Here is a 22965-nt window from a genome sequence, read left to right as displayed (position 1 = left end):
GGAGGTCTCGTTACCTGGAGTCACACACTGCGTAGTCAGATCACACCATGTATCTCCATTAGGGGAGGGGGCTGCTTCCTCTGTGACCACAGATTCTCAGCCTCCGCAGTTCTTGAAGTATGAATCTCACTGTACTGTGTTATGTCGCCACCAAACTCCAGGGAATGAATCAATTACTTGCCCTCATGCTGGCGCCATTCACACGTCCCCTCTCTCTGGATTATCAAATTATAATCTATACCTTGCCAGTCTGATTCCTGTTAGTGATTAACATAGCAGCGGCATCCTAATGAGCAGCCACTGATACATTAACTATCGGCGGCCAGGAATTATTAAATAGATTCTCTGGTTTTATGTCCTTGCATAATGAGATGTTCCACCGCGTCTCACAGCTGAGAGTTTGGTACAATTGCATCCAGTCCATACAATCCTTTGTCAGATAAACACATCTGCAGAAAATCTCTCTGGTGCTGGCAGTTTGATACAATGTATCAGTGCAGGTAAAATGTATCAAGTCTGGAGTTACATGTAATATTTACTTTGTAACTAAGGACAAGCTACTACTCTATGTTATCAGATGTTATCAGTCATTTTAGGTAAAGAATGCAAAACATATGGAATCACATATATAATCCATACAGCCACTGTTATCGATGCAAATATGAAAATGGCAGCAATACATTGGCGAAAACAGAGATTGCCGTGGCACATGCACGGGCACGGGGGTGGCATCTAAGCTGGAAGCAAGTGGCAGTGCAACGCTGGCTAATCCCATAATTGTACATGGCATTATCCATGTCACACGAGCCCAGCTAAGCCGAGGGACTCCTGGTTGACATTTTATCTCAGGAGATGAGACACCAAGAGACAGTAAAAAATAAAGATAAGTGGCGGCGTGGGCATCCCTGAGCGTGGGAGGCAGGGTCTTCTGAAGACTCCTCTAAAGCTTTTAGCATCCAAGTAAGATCAATAGAGGCGGCCATATAAAATATGTGAGTGAGGAAGAAACAGATCAGCAATAAGCTCAAGCCGCTCTGTCTCTGCCAAGTTTGCCATTTTTGGAGGCTGCGCTACGACGTACATTGCTTTAAAGGGCCAGTCCAGGGTTATGTAACTAACGTCTAAGAAAAAGTTCTACAACTTTCCAATATACTTTGTGTTTCAACTTTTCACTATTTTTAAGATCTCTGCTTGCTGTACAGATCTAATATTTTGCACATCTGATTACGTTAGCTACAACTAAATATTCCTCTGTGAACAAAACACATCAGTGACACAAATTTCTCTGCTTTTCTGATGGTTTATTCCAAAGTATCAGTGCAGGTAAAAAGGTCCAGTCTGGGTCCCAGGCTAATTAAGGTGCAGAAGACTCTTTTTAGGGTTTAGTAACAATGTGTCAGTGCAGATAAAATGCATACATCTAAATTCCAGGCTATCTGCAGAAGTCTCTTTTGAAGGTTTTGTTACAAAGTATCAGTTATGGTAAAATGTATCAATCTGGATTCCATGCTTAAGCTCCAAAAGTCTTATTTTTTTCAGGATTTTACAGGTAAAATGTATCAATCTTCAGTTCAGGTGGCAGAAGTCTCTCCAGTCTTGTTACAATGTATCATTTCAGGTTTTAATCTAACAGGCATACTAATGGCACAATTATCCTTCTTTCACTATACAGTAGATGCCCCATCAGGGCTGGCATGGCTAGTGTTTAGTACAGGAAAGACATATCTTGGTACCGTGTTAGCCAGTAGATAGAAAAATATTTAGAATTGAGAGTCCTCAGTGGTTGATACCTTTTAATGGCTAACTGAAAAGATGGTAACAAATTGCAAGCTTTCGAGACTACTCGGGTCTCTTCATCAGGCATAGACTAATACAAATTCTGAAGAATCACATATTTATGCACAAAATAGCACAGAAAAAAACAAACAAAAAAACAAACAAAAAAAAAACAAAAAACCATGGATAAGACAGGTGGCATGAAGCAGAATTACCATGAGTGATTAACAGTTATGTCCATAAATGTTGGGCCAGTTCTTAGATAAGGAATGTTTTATTGTCCTGTGATTAGGGTCTCTGTTGTGATGACCCCTCATAGTCTGAGGGGCAAGTTCCTTAGTTGATGTAAAAAGACATAAATCCATGCGACACATTCATTCCTGCACTGAGAGTGTCAAAGGTCGTCATCAGTTTATATTCCCAGACTCTTCTGTCTCTCTGAGTTTTGAAGTTACCTTTTAAGACAAGTAATTTCATGTCCATAAGGTTATGATTTGGGAGACAAAAATGTATTGCCACAGGTAGATCCATTCTTTTTTCTCTTATTGTATGGCGGTGAGAATTCATTCTTGTTCTAAGCTTTTGCCCGGTCTCCCCCACATACAGACCCCCAGTTGGACATTTAGTACAAATTATTAGGTACACCACATTAGACGTGATGCAGCTGAAAGTACCTGGGATCTTGTAGTCCTGATGTGAATTGGGGATCTTTATCTTGTCCATGGTCATTATAAATGGACAGGTTTTACATTTTTTCTGGGTGCAAGGAAAGGTTCCTGCAGCTGTTGGAGAGGACAGCGAGCTTCTGACAATGATACTTCTTAGATTTGGGGGCTGCCTAAAACACAGTAGTGGGGGGTCTGGAAAATGGATTGTAAGCGGGCATCTTTTTGTAGTAAAGCTTGTAATTTCCGTGCAGCTCCCCTTAGCGCCTCCAGATTTGGATTGTAGGTAACTACTAGAGGCACCCGGTTGTTTTCTTCTTTAGCTTTGTAATGTAGCAGGTGATTCCTTGATATTCTGGTGGCTCTTGTAATCTGGTTTTCAATTGTTCTTGGATGGTAGCCCTGATTCAAAAAGGTCTTTCTGAGGAGATCAAGGTGTTCATCTCTATCCATTGGGTTGAAACATATACGATTGTATCTGATGGCTTGGCTGTAGACAATGGAGTTTTTTATGTGTTTTGGATGGAAACCGTCCCATTTAAGGTATGTTGAACGGTCGATTGGCTTCTGATACAGGGATGTCTCTATTTTATTGTTCTGCAGCTTAATGATGGTGTCCAAAAAGTTAATTTCAGTGCAGGAGTAGTTGAGTGTCAAGTTGATGGTTGGATGAAATTGATTAAACTGTTCATGGAACATCTTTATCTGTGGCTCAGACTCTGTCCAGATGATTAAAATGTCATCAATGTAGCGGTAGTAGACCAGAGGCCTGATGGGACATGAGGACAAAAAGTCGCTTTCAAGCTTGGCCATGAAAAGATTTGCATACTGTGGGGCCATTTTACTTCCCATTGCTGTGCCAGTCTCCTGTACATAGATCTGCTTGTCAAATTCAAAGTAATTGTGGGTGAGGATGAATTATATAAGTTTCACCACAGAATTTGCATCAGTCCCTGTGTTTTCCAGGAAGAATTTGCAGGCATTTAATCCATCCTGGTGTGGGATATTGGAGTACAAAGATTCCACATCCATGGTGGCCAGGATGGATCCTTCTGGTAGAGGACCTATTGCTGATAGTTTATTCAATAGGTCAGTTGTGTTTAGTAGTCAGTCATAGCCTTAAGAAATGAAGGGTATCTTCATCTGAGGATGTTGAGACTTATAGGTAACTGAATTCAACAGGCTTGAAAACTAACTACAATAACAACCCAACAGGCCATAGATTTCTGGCATACATCTGCTTACTGCCAGTGAATAGCAACATTTTGGATTACTCCTGACTATATTTACATGACAGGAGCAGAGGTTGCTACAATGAATCAGATTATTCTTTTGGTGTAAAATAATATATATTGTGGCCCTTCCAACAGGAGTGACAGGTACTGCCCCCTGAGTTCTGAAAGTGGCTGACTATAAGCATACCTCCCAACTTTTCAAGAAGGCAAAGAGGGACAAAGGTTGTGGCGTGTGCAGTGCGTCGCGGGAAATTTAGGCCACACCCCCTGACCAACCCCATTTCACAACTAGTCACACCCATATCCATGCCCCAACCACACCCATTTAGCACTGCTGATCACACTGTTTCATAAACAATAGTTATAAACAGAAAAAAATATGGCCACACAGTGCTCCATACTGTATAATGGCCCCACATGATGCTGCGTACAGTATAACGGCCACACATGATGCTCAACACTGTATAATGGCCCTACATGATGCTCAATAATGTATAATGGCCACACATGATGCTCCATACTGTATAATGGACACAAATGATGCTCAATAGTGTATAATGGCCACACATGATGCTCAATCTCTACTATATACTTGTCTAAGGGTCACTTCCATCTGTCTGTCTGTTACGGATATTCATTGGTCGTGGCCTCTGTCTGTCATGGAAATCCAAGTCGCTGATTGGTCGTGGCAAAACGCCCACGACCAATCAGCGATGGGCACAGGCCGCTCCTTCCTCCCCGCAGTCAGTGCCCGCTCCATAATCCCCTCCAGTCAGCCCTCACACAAAGTTAATGGCAGCGTTAACGGACCGCGCTATGCCGCGGTGTAACGCACTCCGTTAACGCTGCTATTAACCGTGAGTGTCCCCAACTTTTTAATATTGATGCTGCGTATGCAGCATCAATAGTAAAAAGATCTAATGTTACAAATAATAATAATAATAAAAAAAGGTTATTCTCACCCTCCGACGTCGTGGCTGTCCTCGGCAGTGCAAGTGGCAGGTTCCGGTGCCAAGGATGCTATGTGAGAAGGACCTGCCATGACGTCACGGTCATGTGACTGCGACGTCATCACAGGTCCTGCGCTCATACCAACCCTGGGACCGGAAGCTGCTGCGTGCACCGCACACAGGCGCCAGGACTTCAAGGGGCCTTCGGAAGGTGAGTATATGTTTATTTTTTTATTTTAAGTCTTTTTTAACCACGCATATAGTGCCCACATTGCTATATACTACGTAGGCTGTGTTACATAGTGTGTGGGCTCTGTTATATACTACATCTCTGTGCTATATACTATGTAGCTGGGCAATATACAACATGACTGTGCAATATACTACGTGACTGTCCAATATACTACGTGGCTGTGCAATACACTACGTGCTCTGTGTTATATACTACGTAGCTTTGCAATATACTATGTGGCTGTGTCGGTTCTGTCATATACTATGTCGACTGTGCAATATACTACGTGGCTGTGCAATATACTACGTAGCTATGCAATATACTACGTGACTATGTTATATACTACGTGGCTCTGCTATATACTACGTGGCTGACCAATATACTACATAGCTGTGCAATACACTACGTGACTGTGTTATATACTACGTGGCTCTACAATATACTACATAGCTATGCAATATACTACGTGCCTCTACAATATACTACATGGCTATGTTATATACTACGTGGCTCTACTATATACTACGTGACTGACCAATATACTACATACCTGTGCAATCCACTACGTGGCTATGTTATATACTACGTAGCTGTCAGGACTCTTAACATTTTTTATTACCTTTTTGTGCATTACTGCCCTTTTCCAAGATGGCGTCTTTGGTCTCATGTGCACTGTGTCTTCCTGCTATAAAACTCCACCCCAGCCTTCAGTCTGTGCTAGAGTATTCTGCCTTGCATCCAGCTCCTGACCTCTGATTACTCCCTGGCTATATACCTGCTCCTGTGAACCTGTGGGGTTATCCTGCTACTCTGCTCTGAGTTCCTGCTGCATACTCCAGTTCCAGTAATCCTCCTTCATCTGCTGCTCGTGTTTGCTTCCATCTGCATTTGCTGGACATGTAAGCTGTTTCTGCTCTGCAAGAACCTGAGACTATTACCCAGACCTCCCTGGTTGAGCTAAGATATTATTTGAACTGCCTTATAAGCATATCTATCTGTGTTGTTGACTAAGCAAGGACTTATTCGTGTCAAGTATCCTCAAGAATAATTGTGCTTCATAGACTTTCTGCGTGATTGCATTTTTCTCTGAAGCTTCCTATAGACTGCTGAGCTGCATTTGATATTTGCACCAAGTGTTGTGGACTTGAGTTTCTCTCTGCACCTGTTTGAATCACCGTCTGATAATATAGACTTTACCACTTATAAAACTGTGTCCTGTAGTTGTCTTGTTCCACGCAAAGAGTCTCCTAAGTTATCCCCTATAATTATTACAGTAGCTCTGCTATATAGTACGTACGCTGTGTTACATACTACGTAGCTCTGTTATATACTACGTCGGTTGTGTTATATACGTCACTGTGCAATATAGTACGTAGCCTGTGCTATATAGTACCTACATATTCTAGAATACCCGATACGTTAGAATCGGGCCACCATCTAGTACTGTATAATGGCCCCACATGATGCTCAATACTGTATAATGGCCACACAAGATGCTCAATGCTGCATAATGGCCACACATGATGCTCAATGCTGTATAATGGCCACACAAGATGCTCAATGCTGCATAATGGCCACACATGATGCTCAATGCTGTACAATGGCCACACATGATGCTCAATGCTGTATAATGGCCCCACATGATGCTCAATACTGTATAATGGCCACACAGTGCTCCATACTGTATAAAGGCCACACATGATGCTCCTTACTGTATAATGGCCACACATAATGCTCCATACTGTATAATGGCCACACAGTGCTCCAAGCTGTATAATGGCCCCACATGATGATGCATAAAGTATAATGGCCACACATGATGCAGCATAAAGTATAATGGGCCCACATGATGCTTCATACAGTATAATGGCCACACATGTTGCTCCATACTGTATAACGGCCACACAGTGCTTCATACTGTATAATGGCCCCACATGATGCTACATACAGTATAATGGCCCCACATGATGCTGCATACAGTATAATGGCTTCACATGATGCTGCGTACAGTATAATGGCCCCAAATAATGCTGGGTAAAGTATAATGGTCCCACATGATGCTGCATACAGTATAATGGCCACACATAGTTACCCCACCTCCATCATTGCCCTCACACCCCCATCATTGCCTCACACACACATACACACACACACACACACACACACACACACAGACACCTCTCACCGTTCTCCCTCGCAGCAGCCGGCAGCTTCCTCTCCTGCGGTGCTGAATGATGTCATCCAGCCATGCCGCTGACCGCTCACATCACTGCAGCTCTGGTACACCACTGATAAAGACCTCTCTATGTCTCCTGTGCCAGTCAGTGTCGGAACGATCGCGCGAGCAGCTTAAAGCAGCGGTACATTTGGTCTGAGGTGATGCGGGAAAAAGTAAGATCCTGGCCAGGACAGCGGGACACAGCCTCAAAATCGGGACTGTCCCACTGGATTTGGGACGGTTGGGAGTTATGCATTATATCCCGTATGTAAAATACTAACATCACTGGACCCCCCACATTCCACATCCAGAGGAACCACGGCGGCTTTTGTTGAATGAGTGTAAAATCTGTATGGAATCTGAGACATTATAGGGTAATGAAGGGACAACGGGTGCGGCTCATTACCGCGTGACGGGGGAGGAGGATGTTTACATTCATTGGATACATTGTAGAAAAATGGGAAATTTCATGACATGAAGAAACAAACTGAAAAAAATAAATAAAACAACAAAGAAAAACTGAATGTCTAATTTCTTAGCAACAAAACATGTGGGTGCGGAGTGAGAGTGGGCTAATGTCCTATAATATGTATATTAATGAGAAGATGGAAAAGATGGGAAATAGTAGGAAGCGTCCCGATGTGACGAACGCATGACACATTGAAGAGCCATTACCCAAAGTGTCGAAGAGTGAAGACGTAAAAAGAGAATCCGTTATCAGTTATCAAGCATCCACACTCATGACTCCTATAACTCTATGCCAAGGCCTCTGAGTTATACCAGTCAGTTAGTGCCCCCATAACATGCGACCCACAGTCAGTGCCTCCATAACGTGTAACCCATAGTCAGTGCCTCCATAACATGCGACCCATAGTCAGTGCCTCCATAACATGCGACCCATAGTCAGTGCCTCAATAATGTGTGACCCATAGTCAGTGCCTCCATAACGTGTGACCCATAGTCAGTGACTCCATAACATGCGATGCATAGTCAGTGCCTCCATAACATGAGACTCATAGTCAGTGCCTCTATAACATGAGACTCATAGTCAGTGCCTCCATAACATGTGACCCATAGTCAGTGCCTCCATAACATGTGACCCATAGTCAGTGCCTCCATAATGTGTGACCCATAGTCAGTGCCTCCATAACATGCGACCCATAGTCAGTGCCTCAATAATGTGTGACCCATAGTCAGTGCCTCTATAACGTGTGACCTACAGTCAGTGACTCCATAACATGCGACCCATAGTCAGTGCCTCCATAACATGCGACCCACAGTCAGTGCCTCCATAACATGCGACGCATAGTCAGTGCCTCTATAACATGAGACTCATAGTTAGTTCCTCTATAACATGCGACCCAGTCAGTGCCTCCATAACGTGTAACCCATAGTCAGTGCCTCCATAACATGCGACCCATAGTCAGTGCCTCCATAACATGCGACCCATAGTCAGTGCCTCAATAATGTGTGACCCATAGTCAGTGCCTCAATAATGTGTGACCCATAGTCAGTGCCTCCATAACATGCGACCCAGTCAGTGCCTCCTTTAATGTGTGACCCATAGTCAGTGCCTCCATAACATGTGACCCATAGTCAGTGCCTCCATAATGTGTGACCCATAGTCAGTGCCTCCATAACATGCGACCAATAGTCAGTGCCTCCATAACATGCGACCCATAGTCAGTGCCTCCATAACATGCGACCCAGTCAGTGCCTCCTTTAATGTGTGACCCATAGTCAGTGCCTCCATAACATGTGACCCATAGTCAGTGCCTCCATAATGTGTGACCCATAGTCAGTGCCTCCATAACATGCGACCCATAGTCAGTGCCTCCATAACATGCGACCCATAGTCAGTGCCTCAATAATGTGTGACCCATAGTCAGTGCCTCAATAATGTGTGACCCATAGTCAGTGCCTCCATAACATGCGACCCAGTCAGTGCCTCCTTTAATGTGTGACCCATAGTCAGTGCCTCCATAACATGTGACCCATAGTCAGTGCCTCCATAATGTGTGACCCATAGTCAGTGCCTCCATAACATGCGACCAATAGTCAGTGCCTCCATAACATGCGACCCATAGTCAGTGCCTCCATAACATGCGACCCAGTCAGTGCCTCCTTTAATGTGTGACCCATAGTCAGTGCCTCCATAACATGTGACCCATAGTCAGTGCCTCCATAATGTGTGACCCATAGTCAGTGCCTCCATAACATGCGACCCATAGTCAGTGCCTCCATAACATGAGACTCAGTCAGTGCCTCTAAACCATGAGACTCATAGTTAGTGCCTCCATTAAATGAGACCCATAGTCAGTGCCTCTATAACATGCGACCCATAGTCAGTGCCTTCTTAACATGCGACCCATAGTCAGCGCCTCTATAACATGTCAGTCATAGACAGTGCCTTTATAACATGTCAGCTATAATCAGTGCCTCCATACCATGTCAGCTATAGTCAATACCACCATAACATATCAGCCATAGCCAGTGCCTCCATAACATGGTCAGCCAGTCAGTGCCTCCAAAACATGGTCAGCCATAGTCTGTGCCTCCAAAACATGTCAGCCATAGTCAGTGCTTCCATAACAGGGTCAGCCATAGTCAGTGCCTCCAAAACATGGTCAGCCATAGTCAGTGCCTCTGTAACATGTCAGCCATAGTCAGTGCCTCCATAACATTTCAGCCATAGTCCGTGCCTCAATAACACGATCAGCCATAGTTAGTGCCACCTTTACATGGTCAGCCAGTCTGTGCCTCCTTAAGACGATCAGCCATAGTCAGTGCCTCCATAACATGGTCAGCCATAGTCAGTACCTCCATAACAGGTCAGCGCCTCCATAATATCTCAGCCATAGTCAGTGCCCCATAAAATGTCAGCCATAGTCAGTGTCTCCATACCATGTCAGCCATAGTCAGCACCTCCATAACATGTCAGCTATAGTCAGTGCCTCCATAACATGTCAGCCAGTCAGTGCCCCCATAATATGTCAGCTATAGTCAGTGCCGTCATAACATGCCAGCCCTAATCAGTGCTTTCATAAGATGTCGGCGCCTCCATAACATGTCAGCCATAGTCAGTGCCTCTATAACATGGTCAGCCATAGTCACTGCCTTCATAACATGTCTACCATAGTCACTGCCTCCCTAACATGTCAGCCATAGTCAGTGCCCCATAACACGGCAGCCATAGTCAGTGCCCAGTAACATGTCGTCCATAGTCAGTGCCTCCACAACATGCCAGCCATTATCAGTGCCTCCATAACATGTCAGCCATAGTCAGTGCTTCCATAACCATGTCAGCGCCTCCATAGCATATCAGCCAGTCAGTGCCTCCATACCATGTCAGCCATAGTCAGTCCCTCCATAACATGTCAGCCATAGTCAGTCCCTCCATAACATGTCAGCTATAGTCAGTGCACCCATAACAAGTCAGCCATATTCAGTGCCTCCATAACATGTCAGCCAAAGTCAGCGCCTCCATAACATGTCAGCCATAGTCAGCGTCTCCATACCATGTCAGCCATAGTCAGTGCATCCATAACAAGTCAGCCATAGTTAGTGCCTCCATAACATGGTCAGCCATAGTCAGTGCCTCCATAACATGGTCAGCCATAGTCAGTGCCTCTGTAACATGGTCAGTCATAGCTAGTGCCTCCATAGCATGGTCAGCCATAGTAAGCGTCTCCATACCATGTCAGCCATACTCAGTGCCTCCATAAGATATCAGGCATAGTCAGTGCCTCTGTAACATGGTCAGCCATGGCCAGTGCCACCATAGCATGGTCAGCCATAGTCAGTGCCTCCATAAAATGTCAGCCATAGTCACAGCCTCCATAACATGTCAGCCATAGTTAGTGCCTCCATAACATGTCAGCCACAGTCAGTGCCTCCATAACATGTGAGCTATAGTCAGTGCTTTCATAAGATGTCGGCGCCTCCATAACATGTCAGCTATAATCAGTGCCTCCATAACATGTCAGCCATAGTCAGTGCCTCCATAACATGGTCAGCCATAGTCAGTGCCTCCAAAAAATGGTCAGCCATAGTCAGTGCCTCTGTAACATGTCAGCCATATTCAGCACCTCCATAACATTTCAGACAATATTCAGTGCCTCAATAACACGGTCAGCCATAGTCAGTGCCACCTTTACATGGTCACCCATAGTCCGTGCCTCCATAACATGTCAGCCATAGTCAGTGCCTCCATAACATGTCAGTCATAGACAGTGCCTCTGTAACATGTCAGCCATAGTCAGTGCCCCGTAACATGTCAGCCATAGTCAGTGCATCCACAACGTCAGCCATTGTCAGTGCCTCCATAACATGTCAGCCATAGTCAGTGCTTCCATAACATGTCAGCCATAGTCAGTGCTTCCATAACATGTCAGCCATAGTCAGTGCTTCCATAACCATGTCAGCGCCTAATAACCATGTCAGCGCCTCCATTGCATATCAGCCATAGTCAGTGCCTCCATAAAATGTCAGCCATAGTCACTGCCTCCATAACATGTCAGCCATATTTAGTGCCTCCATAGCAGGTCAGCCATAGTTAGTGCCTCCATAACATGTCAGCCATAGTCAGTGCCTCCATAAGATATCAGCTATAGTCAGTGCTTCCGTAACCATGTCAACGCCTCCATAACATGCCAGCCATAGTCAGTGATTTCATAAGATGTCGGCACCTCCATAACATGTCAGCTATAATTAGTGCCTCCATAACATGTCAGCCATAATCAGTGCCTCCATAACATGGTCAGCCATAGTCAGTGCCTACAAAACATGGTCAGCCATAGTCGGTGCCTCTGTAACATGTCAGCCATAGTCAGTGACTCTCTAACATGTCAGCCATAATCAGTGCCTCAATAACACGGTCAGTCAGAGTCAGTGCCACCTTTACATGGTCAGCCATAGTCCAAGCCTCCTTAAGACGATCAGCTATAGTCAGTGCCTCTATAACATGGTCAGCCATAGTCAGTGCCTCCATAACATGTCAGTCATAGACAGTGCCTTTATAACATGTCAGCCATAATCAGTGTCTCCATAATATCTCAGCCATAGTCAGTACCTCCATAACATTTCAGCTATAGTCAGTGCCTCAATAACACGGTCAGCCAGAGTCCGTGCCACCTTTACATGGTCAGCCATAGTCTGTGCCTCCTTAAGACGATCAGCTATAGTCAGTGCCTCCATAACATGGTCAGCCATAGTCAGTGCCTCCATAACATGTCAGTCATAGACAGTGCTTTTATAACATGTCAGCCATAAGCCATAATCAGTGCCTCCATAACATGTCAGCGCCTCCATAATATCTCAGCCATAGTCAGTACCTCCATAACATTTCAGCTATAGTCAGTGCCTCAATAACACGGTCAGCCAGTCAGTGCCACCTTTACATGGTCAGTCAGTCAGTGCCTCTTTAAGACGCTCAGCCATAGTCAGTGCCTCCATAACATGGTCAGCCATAGACAGTGCCTCTATAACATAGTCAGCCATAGTCAGTGCCTTCATAACATGTCAGTCATAGACAGTGCCTTTATAACATGTCAGCCTTAGTCAGCACCTCCATAACATGTCAGCCAGTCAGTGCCCCCACAACATGTCAGCTATAGTCAGTGCCTCAATAACATGTCATCCATAGTCAGTGCCCCGTAACATGTCATCCATAGTCAGTGCATCCACAACATGTCAGTCATAATCAGTGCCTCCTTAACATGTCAGCCATAGTCAGTGCCTCTATAACATGTCAGTCATAGACAGTGCCTTTATAACATTTCAGCCATAATCAGTGCCTCCATAAGATGTCGGCGCCTCCATAACATGTCAGTCATAGTCAGTGCCTCCTTAACATGTCAGCCATAGTCAGTGCCTCCATAACATGTCAGTCATAGACAGTGCCTTTATAACATGTCAGCCATAATCAGTGCCTCCATAAGATGTCGGCGCCTCCATAACATGTCAGCCATAGTCAGTGCCTCCTTAACATGTCAGCCATAGTCAGTGCCTCCTTAACATGTCAGCCATAGTCAGTGCCTCCTTAACATGTCAGCCATAGTCAGTGCCTCCATAACATGTCAGTCATAGACAGTGCCTTTATAACATGTCAGCCATAATCAGTGCCTCCATAAGATGTCGGCGCCTCCATAACATGTCAGCCATAGTCAGTGCCTCTGTAACATGGTCAGCCATAGTCACTGCCTTCATAACATGTCTGACACAGTCACTGCCTCCATAATATGTCAACCATAGTCAGTGCCCCGTAACATGTCATCCATAGTCAGTGCATCCACAACATGTCAGCCATTGTCAGTGCCTCCATAACATGTCAGCCATAGTCAATGCTTCCATAACCATGTCAGCGCCTAATAACCATGTCAACGCCTCCATTGCATATCAGCCAGTCAGAGCCTCCATAACATGTCAGCCATAGTCAGTGCCTAAATAACATATCAGCCATAGTCAGTGCCTAAATAACGTATCAGCCATAGTCAGTGCCTAAATAACATATCAGCCATAGTCAGTGTTTCCATAACTTGTCAGCACCTCCATAACCATGTCAACGCCTCCATAACATGTCACCCATAGTCAATGCCTCTGTAACATGTCAGCCATAGTCAGTGCTCCTGTAACATGTCAGCCATAGTCAGCGTCTCCATAAAATGTCAGCCATAGTCAGTACCTCATGTGAGGCAGTGACAGGGGTCATATGCAAGGGTTGCTATGTGTCCCCCAGGATGCGCAAAGAAGCATATTGAGGCCGCAGGAGTGCATTGCAGTCACAGGCATAGCTGTGATTACAATGCAAAATTAAAGTGAGTATTGGTCTTGGGCAAGCTATGTGTTCAAGGCAGATTTAGGAAAACCTGCCATGGCCTTTTATTTTGAAATGGACTACAGGAAGGTAGTGGGGCGGTTTGTTTCCTCCCCGGCCCAGGTTTTCCATATGGCCTTCGGCCACAAGCGTGCAGAGCAGAAGGCTCTGCCATAGCCTCAGTCTGTGTGAAACAACACCGAGCCAAAAGGCCTGTCACCCTCAGCGGTGCAGTCACCAACGGCAACCAGTCCCAGACTATCTTGTTTCCCGGCTGTAATCTGGAGGATAACCTTTTACTTTGTGAGTACGCTGAACATTAAAGACAATTTTGTTTTGGAACTTTCCTGTGGTCACTGCCTGCATATCACACTACACCAACCATGCTGCACGCCACTACACTCCATAACATGTCAGCCATAGTTAGCGCCTCCATACTATGGCCAGCCATAGTCAGTTCCTCCATAACACGTGAGCCAGTCAGTGCCTCCTTAACATGGTCAGCCATACTCAGTGCATCCGTAACATGTCAGCTATAGTCAGTGCCTCCAAAACATGGTCAGCCACAGTCAGTGCCTCCATAACATGGTCAGCCACAGTCAGTGCCTCCATAACATGGTCAGCCACAGTCAGTGCCTCCATAACATGGTCAGCCACAGTCAGTGCCTCTGTAACATGTCAGCCATAGTCAGCGTCTCCATAACATGGTCAGCCATAGTCAGTGCCTTTATAACATGCCAGCCATAGTCAGTACCTCCGTAACATGTCAGCCATAGCCAGGGAATCTGTAACATGTCAGCCATAGTCAGGGCCTCTGCAATATGACAGCCATAGTCAGCGTTTTCATAATATGGTCAGCCACAGTAAGGGCCTCCATAACATGGTCAGCCACAGTCAGGGCCCCTGTAACATGTCAGCCATAGTCAGTGCCTCCATAATATGTCAGCCATAGCTATTGCCTCCGTAACATGTCAGCCATAGTCAGGGCCTCTGTAACATGTCAGCCATAGTCAGGGCCTCTGTAACATGTCAGCCATAGTCAGTACTTCCATAACATGTCAGCCACAGTCAGGGCCTCTGCAACATGTCAGCCATAGTCAGTGCCTCTGAAACATGTCAGCCATAGCTAGTGCCTCTGTATAACATGGTCAACCATAGTCAGTGCTTCTGTAACATGTCAGTTCCCTCGTAACATGTCATCCATAGTCAATACCTCCATAACATGTCATCCATAGCCATTGCCTCCATAACATGTCAGCCAGTAGGTGCCCCCATAACATGTCAGCCATAGTCAGTGCCTCCATAACATGTCAGCCATAGTCCGTGCCTCTGTATTATGTCAGTCATAGTCAGTGCTTCCGTAACAATGCTAGTAGAGGCAATTGAATCTCTCAGAATTCAGTTGGGGCAGATTCACTTGAATTTGCAGTGAGATGGACGGATACTGCTCTGATTGGCTATGTGTACTCTCACCTTCCTCATCTGTTCTTACGCTGCTATTGCCACGCCCCAGTCTTTCTTTCTTTCTTTCTTTCTTCGCTCTATTCTGGCACTAAGGCCAGTCACTGATCTCAGACTGATCTTGTGGTCACCTTAGGGGCATCACACAGCGTCATATATGTTGCACCCCATGTGACTGCACAGGGTCAATCACAAGCCTCAGATTGGCCTCAGCTTGAGATTGGAGCAATGAACGATTGTGGAGCTGCAGAAGAGGCGTAATAAGAGGTAATAAAAGGGAGAATAAGGGTTTTATTTTTTAATTTAAACCAAAAGAAACCAACCTCTATCCATAGCTAGCCACAGAGCCATCATACAGGGCCAATCAAAGTGCCTCCATCCAGAGCCCACCACAGAGCCCCCATAAACAACCCCCATAAATAAGCCCTATCCATAGCTAGCCACAGAGCCATCATACAGGGCCAATCAAAGTGCCTCCATCTGGAGCCCACCACAGAGCCCAGTACAGAGCCCCCATAAAGAACCAATATCCATAGCTAGCCACAGAGACATCATACAGGGCCAATCAAAGTGCCTCCATCCAGAGCCCACCACAGAGCCCCCATAAACAACCTCTATCCATAGCTAGCCACAGAGCCATCATACAGGGCCAATCCGGAGCCCACCACAGAGCCCCCATAAACAACCTCTATCCATAGCTAGCCACAGAGCCATCATACAGGGCCAATCCGGAGCCCACCACAGAGCCCCCATAAACAACCCCTATCCATAGCTAGCCACAGAGCCATCATACAGGGCCAATCCGGAGCCCACCACAGAGCCCAGTACAGAGCCCCCATAAACAACCCCTATTCATAGCTAGCCACACAGCCATCATACATGACCAATCAAAGAGCCCCCACCCGGAGCCAGCCACAGAGCCCCAATCCGGAGCCCACCACAGAGCCCCCATCTGGAGCCCGCCACAGAGCCCCCATCCAGAGACCGCCACAGAGCCCTCATCCGGAGCCCACCACAAGAGCTGACACTGTCTCCATCCAGTCTGACTTCTCCTGCCATCTTGGCATTATCTCCATTGGTATTTACTCTATCTTCTATAAGGGATTATTCCTGTAGACACTGGCATTATTTACATGGCTATATAAGTGTGTCATTAGAACGTCATTTATTGATACCTGTTTAGAATAGGGTTATGTTATCACTATGGGATACAACTCTCTTGACTACATTATACCATTTTTCACTATACAGATTTATTTAATGATTTAACCATGGTAGGCTTTGAATATCTGTCTATGCTGCTAATTATGGAGTTTTATTCCTGTCTAATTTTGTGATTGATTGTGATATGCCTATATGCATTGGGCTATTCATTGTTCTTTATGACTAATTTGATACACTATACTGGGAAGTCACGTGACTATCTTAAATAAACGTCCCACTTTTGTTTAGTCTGTTATTCTCCTATCTATATAGCAGTTAATTATTTACAATACCGGATGCTATAGTGTCCCCCTGACTGGGCACTCTGCGATATTTAATTTATTATTCTCCAATAAAGAATGAGTAAATGTTATCCAATGGTTCTCTTCTTTACTCTGGACAATTAATCTTTGTCCGAGTATTTGAAAATAACATTGAGGCACCATTAATGTAGAATCTGGACACCTTTTGATAATTTTTTATCTGAGAGGATGGCAGCATGATTTCTAGATTTATTCCTTTGCAATGTATATTTTATGACCCCACTCTCCACTGGTAGCAGAAGAGAGATTACATAACTCCGCTGCTGGCATCTAACATTTATAGAAGATCTCCACTGAACATAATTATACTCTGGTCACATCCAAAACAAATTCTGCGTTTTTTTCATGTGTCTGTGGTTAATATGCAGCTTTATGGTTGTATGATTGCCCACTACTTGAATTTCGGATGCAGCTTTGGATGTGACTGGAGCACTCAATTATTATAGCAGTTATTATTTATACATCTGTTATAAATAATTTAACTGTTATCTTGCAATCTACCTGGCTCGGTGCAGTTCTTTTCAACAGTTGCATTGCCTGACGCCATAAGTTTACGATTCCTCCATGTAATGGCGTTCCCTGTCGTATGGTCTCTTGAAGACTTTCCCCGTCCTGCAGTGAGAAGAAAAATCTTATGAAAGTCTTGCCTTATTTGTGTTACCTTTTCTATATAACATCAACATTGTGAAATCATCCAAATCCAGTTTATAAGCAGGAGCCCTTCACCCCCTCTATCCTCACCCCCAATACTCGCTGCGTTATGTAAAAGTACAACATTACTGTTTCTATTAATGGCGGTTAATCTGGCTCTTATATAATGAGGGTTAATGAGATGGTGTTGGCAGACCCGGAATATGTTACTGCAGATTTTTTTTTTGTTTTTTAGGAAAAAATTAGGATTTAAGGATTAGGGGGGATTAGCTTGTTCACAATGTCACTGACTCTGAGGAATAGAAAACTGTGCTAATTCCTGGAGTCAGCTCTTTCCAGCTTTGTGAGCAGCCGCTTGTTGTACTTTTAATGCCTCACAGTTAATCTGTAGTTTATTGGTTGGTATCGCTGTTTTTTGGGGGGATATGTGGGGTACATTGTTGTTCTGCCTTCCCAGACGCAGTATCTTCCATGAGAGAGGGGTAGCATGCCATTAACAAGTTCTCCATATCATTGGTGCTTGGATATAACCCTTGAAATCAGAGGAACCTACTGAGTCTGAGCTTCAGGCTGACTTTTTTTCTGTATTGATTACATTATTACAAACCCTGAAAATGAGTGAAAGCAAAATAACTTGATTCGTCATTAACGATTTACTAAAGTCATTTTTTTTTTGCAACTTTTTAACAGTAGGGCAGAGAAAAGTGCACCTGCGTGGCCGGCGATGCTACTGCACAGACACAAGACTGCCCATCGGACCAGCCCAGCCTCAGTTAAATACACTGTGGGACAAATTCAAATGGTGTTTTTGAGATGTAAAGGCGGATCAGGAGGTAATCATGTGTGAAATGCATAAAAACAGCAGAAAGATACATTGTATCTGCACAGATAAAATTAATCAAATTATCAGGAAAGAGCTAATTCTGTGGACTCCAGACAGATGCATTTCACAAGCACTGATGCACTGTTTCATAATTGTAAGATTGAAAGAAGACGAAGTCCATGGAGTTCAGCCTATAACTTCACACGAAGAACCAGAGAAAGGCGAACACCTCATCTGGTGGGTACTAATTAGCAGCTAGTCATTCAGTGATCAGACCAGCTCCCCTGATTAGCGAGGTCTGCAGATGTCTTTACCTTGCAGAGGATTGCCTGTGCTTTTACATAGCAACAACCTCGCAACTATGTGAAGCAGAACTAGGCCAAGACTGATTTTCAGATTTCAGTCACTGACAGTAAGCATAGTTGTTGAAAACGGACTTTATGACCCACTTACTCACTATTAGAAGGTTTCAGAACATTTCATTATATAAGTAGAGTGTGATTTATTTATTTTTTTTACATAAGACTGGACTGGCCCTTTAAGCCATGATTCAATTTATTCTTAACAAGAACTGGGCCAAGAAGTCACGCAACGCATAACACATAGCGCTGAGTCACATGACATTTACCAATTTTTAATTAAGAGAAATGAACACATGGTTCTTGATTAAAAAAAAATCTCAAAGGGATGAGAAGAAAGCGAAGCGCCGCAGCAGCTCCACCATTAGGCTCACTGATCTGTTACTGGGAAAGCGTGGTTAGGTTATGGCTACTGTGACAACTACCGAGTTACCTAGACACCTGGACAGCACATCTGTCTTGTGACATAGTAATGTATTTCTTACAAAGGGTTCGTGCACACGATCGATTTTCACGGATGAGTGCCTATCATATTCTATGGGGCAGTGCACGTTTGTTTGTTTTTCCTCGAACCGAGTTGTCCGCAAGAAAAAAATTAGAGACATGTCCAATTTTGAGCCAAGTGTCGGATCATAATTGGTCTATGGACCCGTGAAAAAAATCGGACTGCAGTTGGTTGACATTCGAGTGCGGTCTGATTTTCATGGACAGAATGGAGAAGGTGGAGAAATTTTTTTCCTCTCCACTTCACTCTGATCAGAATAATTGGACCATTTTTCCACAGATGTCGAGAAAACGGTAGTGTGACCTTACTCTTAGGCTGCCGTCACACTAGCAGCACAAACCAGGAGTGGAACAAATAGAGGAAAAGTATAACAGAAACATATGCACCACTTCTGTATTTATCACCTACCCCTGGTTTTGGTTTATAAATACTGATGTAAAATACTGACCAAATACTGCTAGTGTGACCGCAGCCTTAGGCAGATTTAAAGGTCGGGTGTCTGGGAAAGCAGGGTAGTAACTTTTTTTGACAGTTGTATTAGTAGCCAATTTACCTTTTCCACAGGGACGGACACAGACAGAAGATGGCCCCGGTGAAAGAACAGTACATGGGCCCTTTGTCTGAGACAGAAGTTATTTGTTGGTTTGAAGAGGAAAGTGGCCCCCACAGCCCTGGGCCCCTGTGCGATAGAACAAGTTACACCAATTGTACGCCGTCCCTGCTTTCCCCGATATAACTAAGGAATTGCTAAAGAACAGTTAGAAAACACTGTCAGTCTATTTAGCCTTTTTCTAAAATATCCGTTTTGGGGAAAGCTGGATGAGGGAATCCGTAATGGCAAAACCTCTGACTTTTGAATTATTATATTAGTTGTTTATTTACTTAGTTTGATTTTCATACACATGGGAAAGCTGAGTAATAACCAACCAAAAGTTTTAAAAGGCACAACCTACAATGTTCCTCTTGTAAACACATCAGAATTAAACAGATTTAAACCAGGTCTTACAAATGACTCAGAACATAAGACATTACTGATGGAGGAGGTACGCCGCGTCTCCGGTGACTTTTAAATCAGTCAAGAATGAAAAGTGAAAATTGTAAAATCGGTTTTGTGCTATAGAGTGAATACGCCATTTGCCCCGTAAGCATCCACTACTTGGAAGAAATGGCAGCCGCTTGCTCAGGTTGATTCAGATTGCTACAAATTGATTCTTCTTTGAGTTTATTTTAGAAACAAAGCCTCAAGGTTAATCCAGCCTTGTGTGGGGCGGGAGGGCCGAGCCGTGACTTTAAACGTAGCATTACTCAGATGACAATCTCCTTTACGTAACCCAAAGGTCAAACGGCAGCCATTATACGGTGACCTCTGATGACTTAAAACCATCTGACATGTGACAATGTAACAAACCTCGAACTGTCCGACAACGTCAGACATTTTGCTTCTGGGAAATCTTGTCGACAACCTATTATGGCCACTATTTTAGTTCCCCAAAGGGTTGTCGATTGGGTTTCCCAAAGTTCAGGAAAACTGGTTGTCCAGGTCACATCATATTGTCTGACATTTACAAATCTAATGTAACCTACAAGGTGACTCAAGGATTTCTATTTATTTATTTGTATATTTTTATTTTTTGTTCGGTTGTTTATTGTACACAAACATTGGGGCATTGCATAGCAACAGAGGCTGTGGTTGCTGGGTGACAACTGTCACCCACATTCAGATGAAGGGTACGTTGGCACTAGTTAGGTCCTATCTGCCAAAAAAAAAAAAAGAATGAACATAAAGAACAGAACACAGAGCAGGATAATAGAAAACTGGGGGCAGCTCCCAAATTCATCTGACCAATCCAGGATTCCGCCATAGACATAATTCTACTAAAATAACTGAAAAACAATTGTGAATTAATCAAAATTATTAAAAAAAAAGACAGATATGTCTGTGATCATGACATAATCAATGGTTCTCTAGGGCGATCAGATCCCTTTGGGGTTTCCCAGAGATTTGTGTTATTGGAAATCTGACACTACTTTGTCAGATCACAGAGATCTCCGCGTGGTACCAAAGGGATCGGTCTCTAGAGACACCTTTCTATCAAGATCACAGACTCACATTCTTATCATGCAGGAGCCACTTTCCCAATGGGATCTGGCTGATGAGATTTCCCCAGTCTGGAAGAATTTACTACTAACTGGACATTACTCATGCCAACCATATACATGGTAATAACATGTAGGTGCAGAAGATGACCTGTGCTGTGTCTGGTGGGGGTGGTGGTCTGTGCCACCTAGTCCGCCATCTGTCACCAGAGCCCAGCACAGGACACACACAATATCTTTATCCTGGGAGGGGAGACCCCGGCATGCATTCCCCCCAGCAGCCAGCCCCCGGGGACCCCACACGGGGCACTCACCTGGTCCCTGCAGAACGCCCGCCAGGCTCCACACAGCGAACAGGAGGCAGCAGATGAAGGCGCCCTGCTGGAGCATCCTCTCCCTCCTCTTCCTCCTGCCCATTCTCAGGAGCTGGGTCCCGGCTTGGCTGCAGGTCCACCTTCCCCACCCCGTCATGTCCCCGGCTGCTGCTGCTGCAGGGTATGGGGGGCACAGTGCGGATGAGACCCCCTAAGCGCTGCGCAATGCTGGGCACAAGGTGCAGCACAGGGTCCCACACAGCATGGCAGCCCAGCACCGGGGACTGACTGCTCCTCAGCCTGCTCTCCTGCACACACTGATCCCAGGCTGGGAGGGAGCCCTCTCCTCCTCCTCCTCACCCTCCCTCCCTGCCAGTCACTGGAGGAAACTTACCTTGCCACCCTGCAGTCACATGGAGCACAGCACCCCCTACCTGATGCCCTGATCTGGAGAGCTGCGGTGGGGAAGGGGTTAAAGGCTAAATGAAATAATAGGGACCCTGTCAGCAGGTGATGGATGTAATGATAACTTTTATGTACAGATCTGATGTGTCAGGGAGAAATCCTGCAAAGAGCACTGGGGGGAGGGGGTCAGTACTCTATGGACACGCCCCTAGTGCACTTTCAGTCTGATTTGCATATGGTTTCTACACTAGATTTCTCATGAGTGGGTACGTGGGATCTATAGGGTATCATTTTATTGGGGGACAGGCGCCTTTATGTAAAATTGTACTGACAGGTTCCTTATAAAGAAACAGTGTATTTATGTGGACCTTCAGAGTTACTGGGGGGCTGATAACGGGTAGATGGGAAAAGATTCAGTTTGGAGTGCTGCTATAGAGCTGTATAGAAGAACAATTTGGAGACCTTATTTGAGGTGACCCCTAGATATCCTAGGACTGACAATATTAGGGGGTACAGACCCCAGGCCTTGCTACATGAGGGGCCACAAATGAGGACAGCACTACTACATATCTGATGAATAGGAGTGGGACCACAGTATGGCCGCCACTATGGAAGAAACCCCTGAGCAGAATATATATTAGTAGTAGATGGAGGCCCGATGCGGTAATGTCACGATGGGGGCAGGCTTTGCAGGGTTGAGAATCTCTCCTCCCCATGTGCTCACCCACCTATCCACTCTCTCTTTCCCCATGTGCTGACTTCTCCCGTCTGTGCTCTCTTCGTTGACCTGTGTACCCCATGTGCTATCTCCCTTGTCTTCTGTCTCTCTCTGTCCTGTGCTGTGTTCTCCCCTCAAGTGCTGTCCCGTTTGAGCTGTCTCCCCCCTGTGCTCTGTCTCTCTCACCCCTATGCACTTTCTTTCTCCCCCATCTGC

General features: G+C 44.9%; 1 protein-coding gene across 4 annotated transcripts in view; it reads right to left on the bottom strand.

Annotated features, from left to right (window-relative positions):
* Positions 1-22166, bottom strand: part of SLC24A4 (solute carrier family 24 member 4) — a 98527-nt gene extending 76361 nt beyond the window's left edge. Inside the window, exons 1-2 of one of the 4 annotated variants that reach the window (XM_077268001.1) lie at positions 22021-22166; positions 17379-17489 (exon numbers count right to left, since the gene is read on the bottom strand). In XM_077268001.1, the coding sequence (XP_077124116.1) occupies positions 17379-17424 (46 nt within the window). In that variant the 5' untranslated portion in view covers positions 17425-17489; positions 22021-22166. Of the gene's footprint in view, positions 1-17378; positions 17490-21626; positions 21946-22020 lie in introns of those variants that run through there. The other 3 variants (XM_077267992.1, XM_077267985.1, XM_077267980.1) reach the window with 3 other exon arrangements.
* Between the last annotated feature and the right edge of the window lie 799 nt (positions 22167-22965).

Source organism: Ranitomeya variabilis, chromosome 1 (assembly GCF_051348905.1).
Source record: "Ranitomeya variabilis isolate aRanVar5 chromosome 1, aRanVar5.hap1, whole genome shotgun sequence".
Taxonomy (NCBI): domain Eukaryota; kingdom Metazoa; phylum Chordata; class Amphibia; order Anura; family Dendrobatidae; genus Ranitomeya; species Ranitomeya variabilis.
This window is presented reverse-complemented; position numbering and strand designations above follow the sequence as displayed.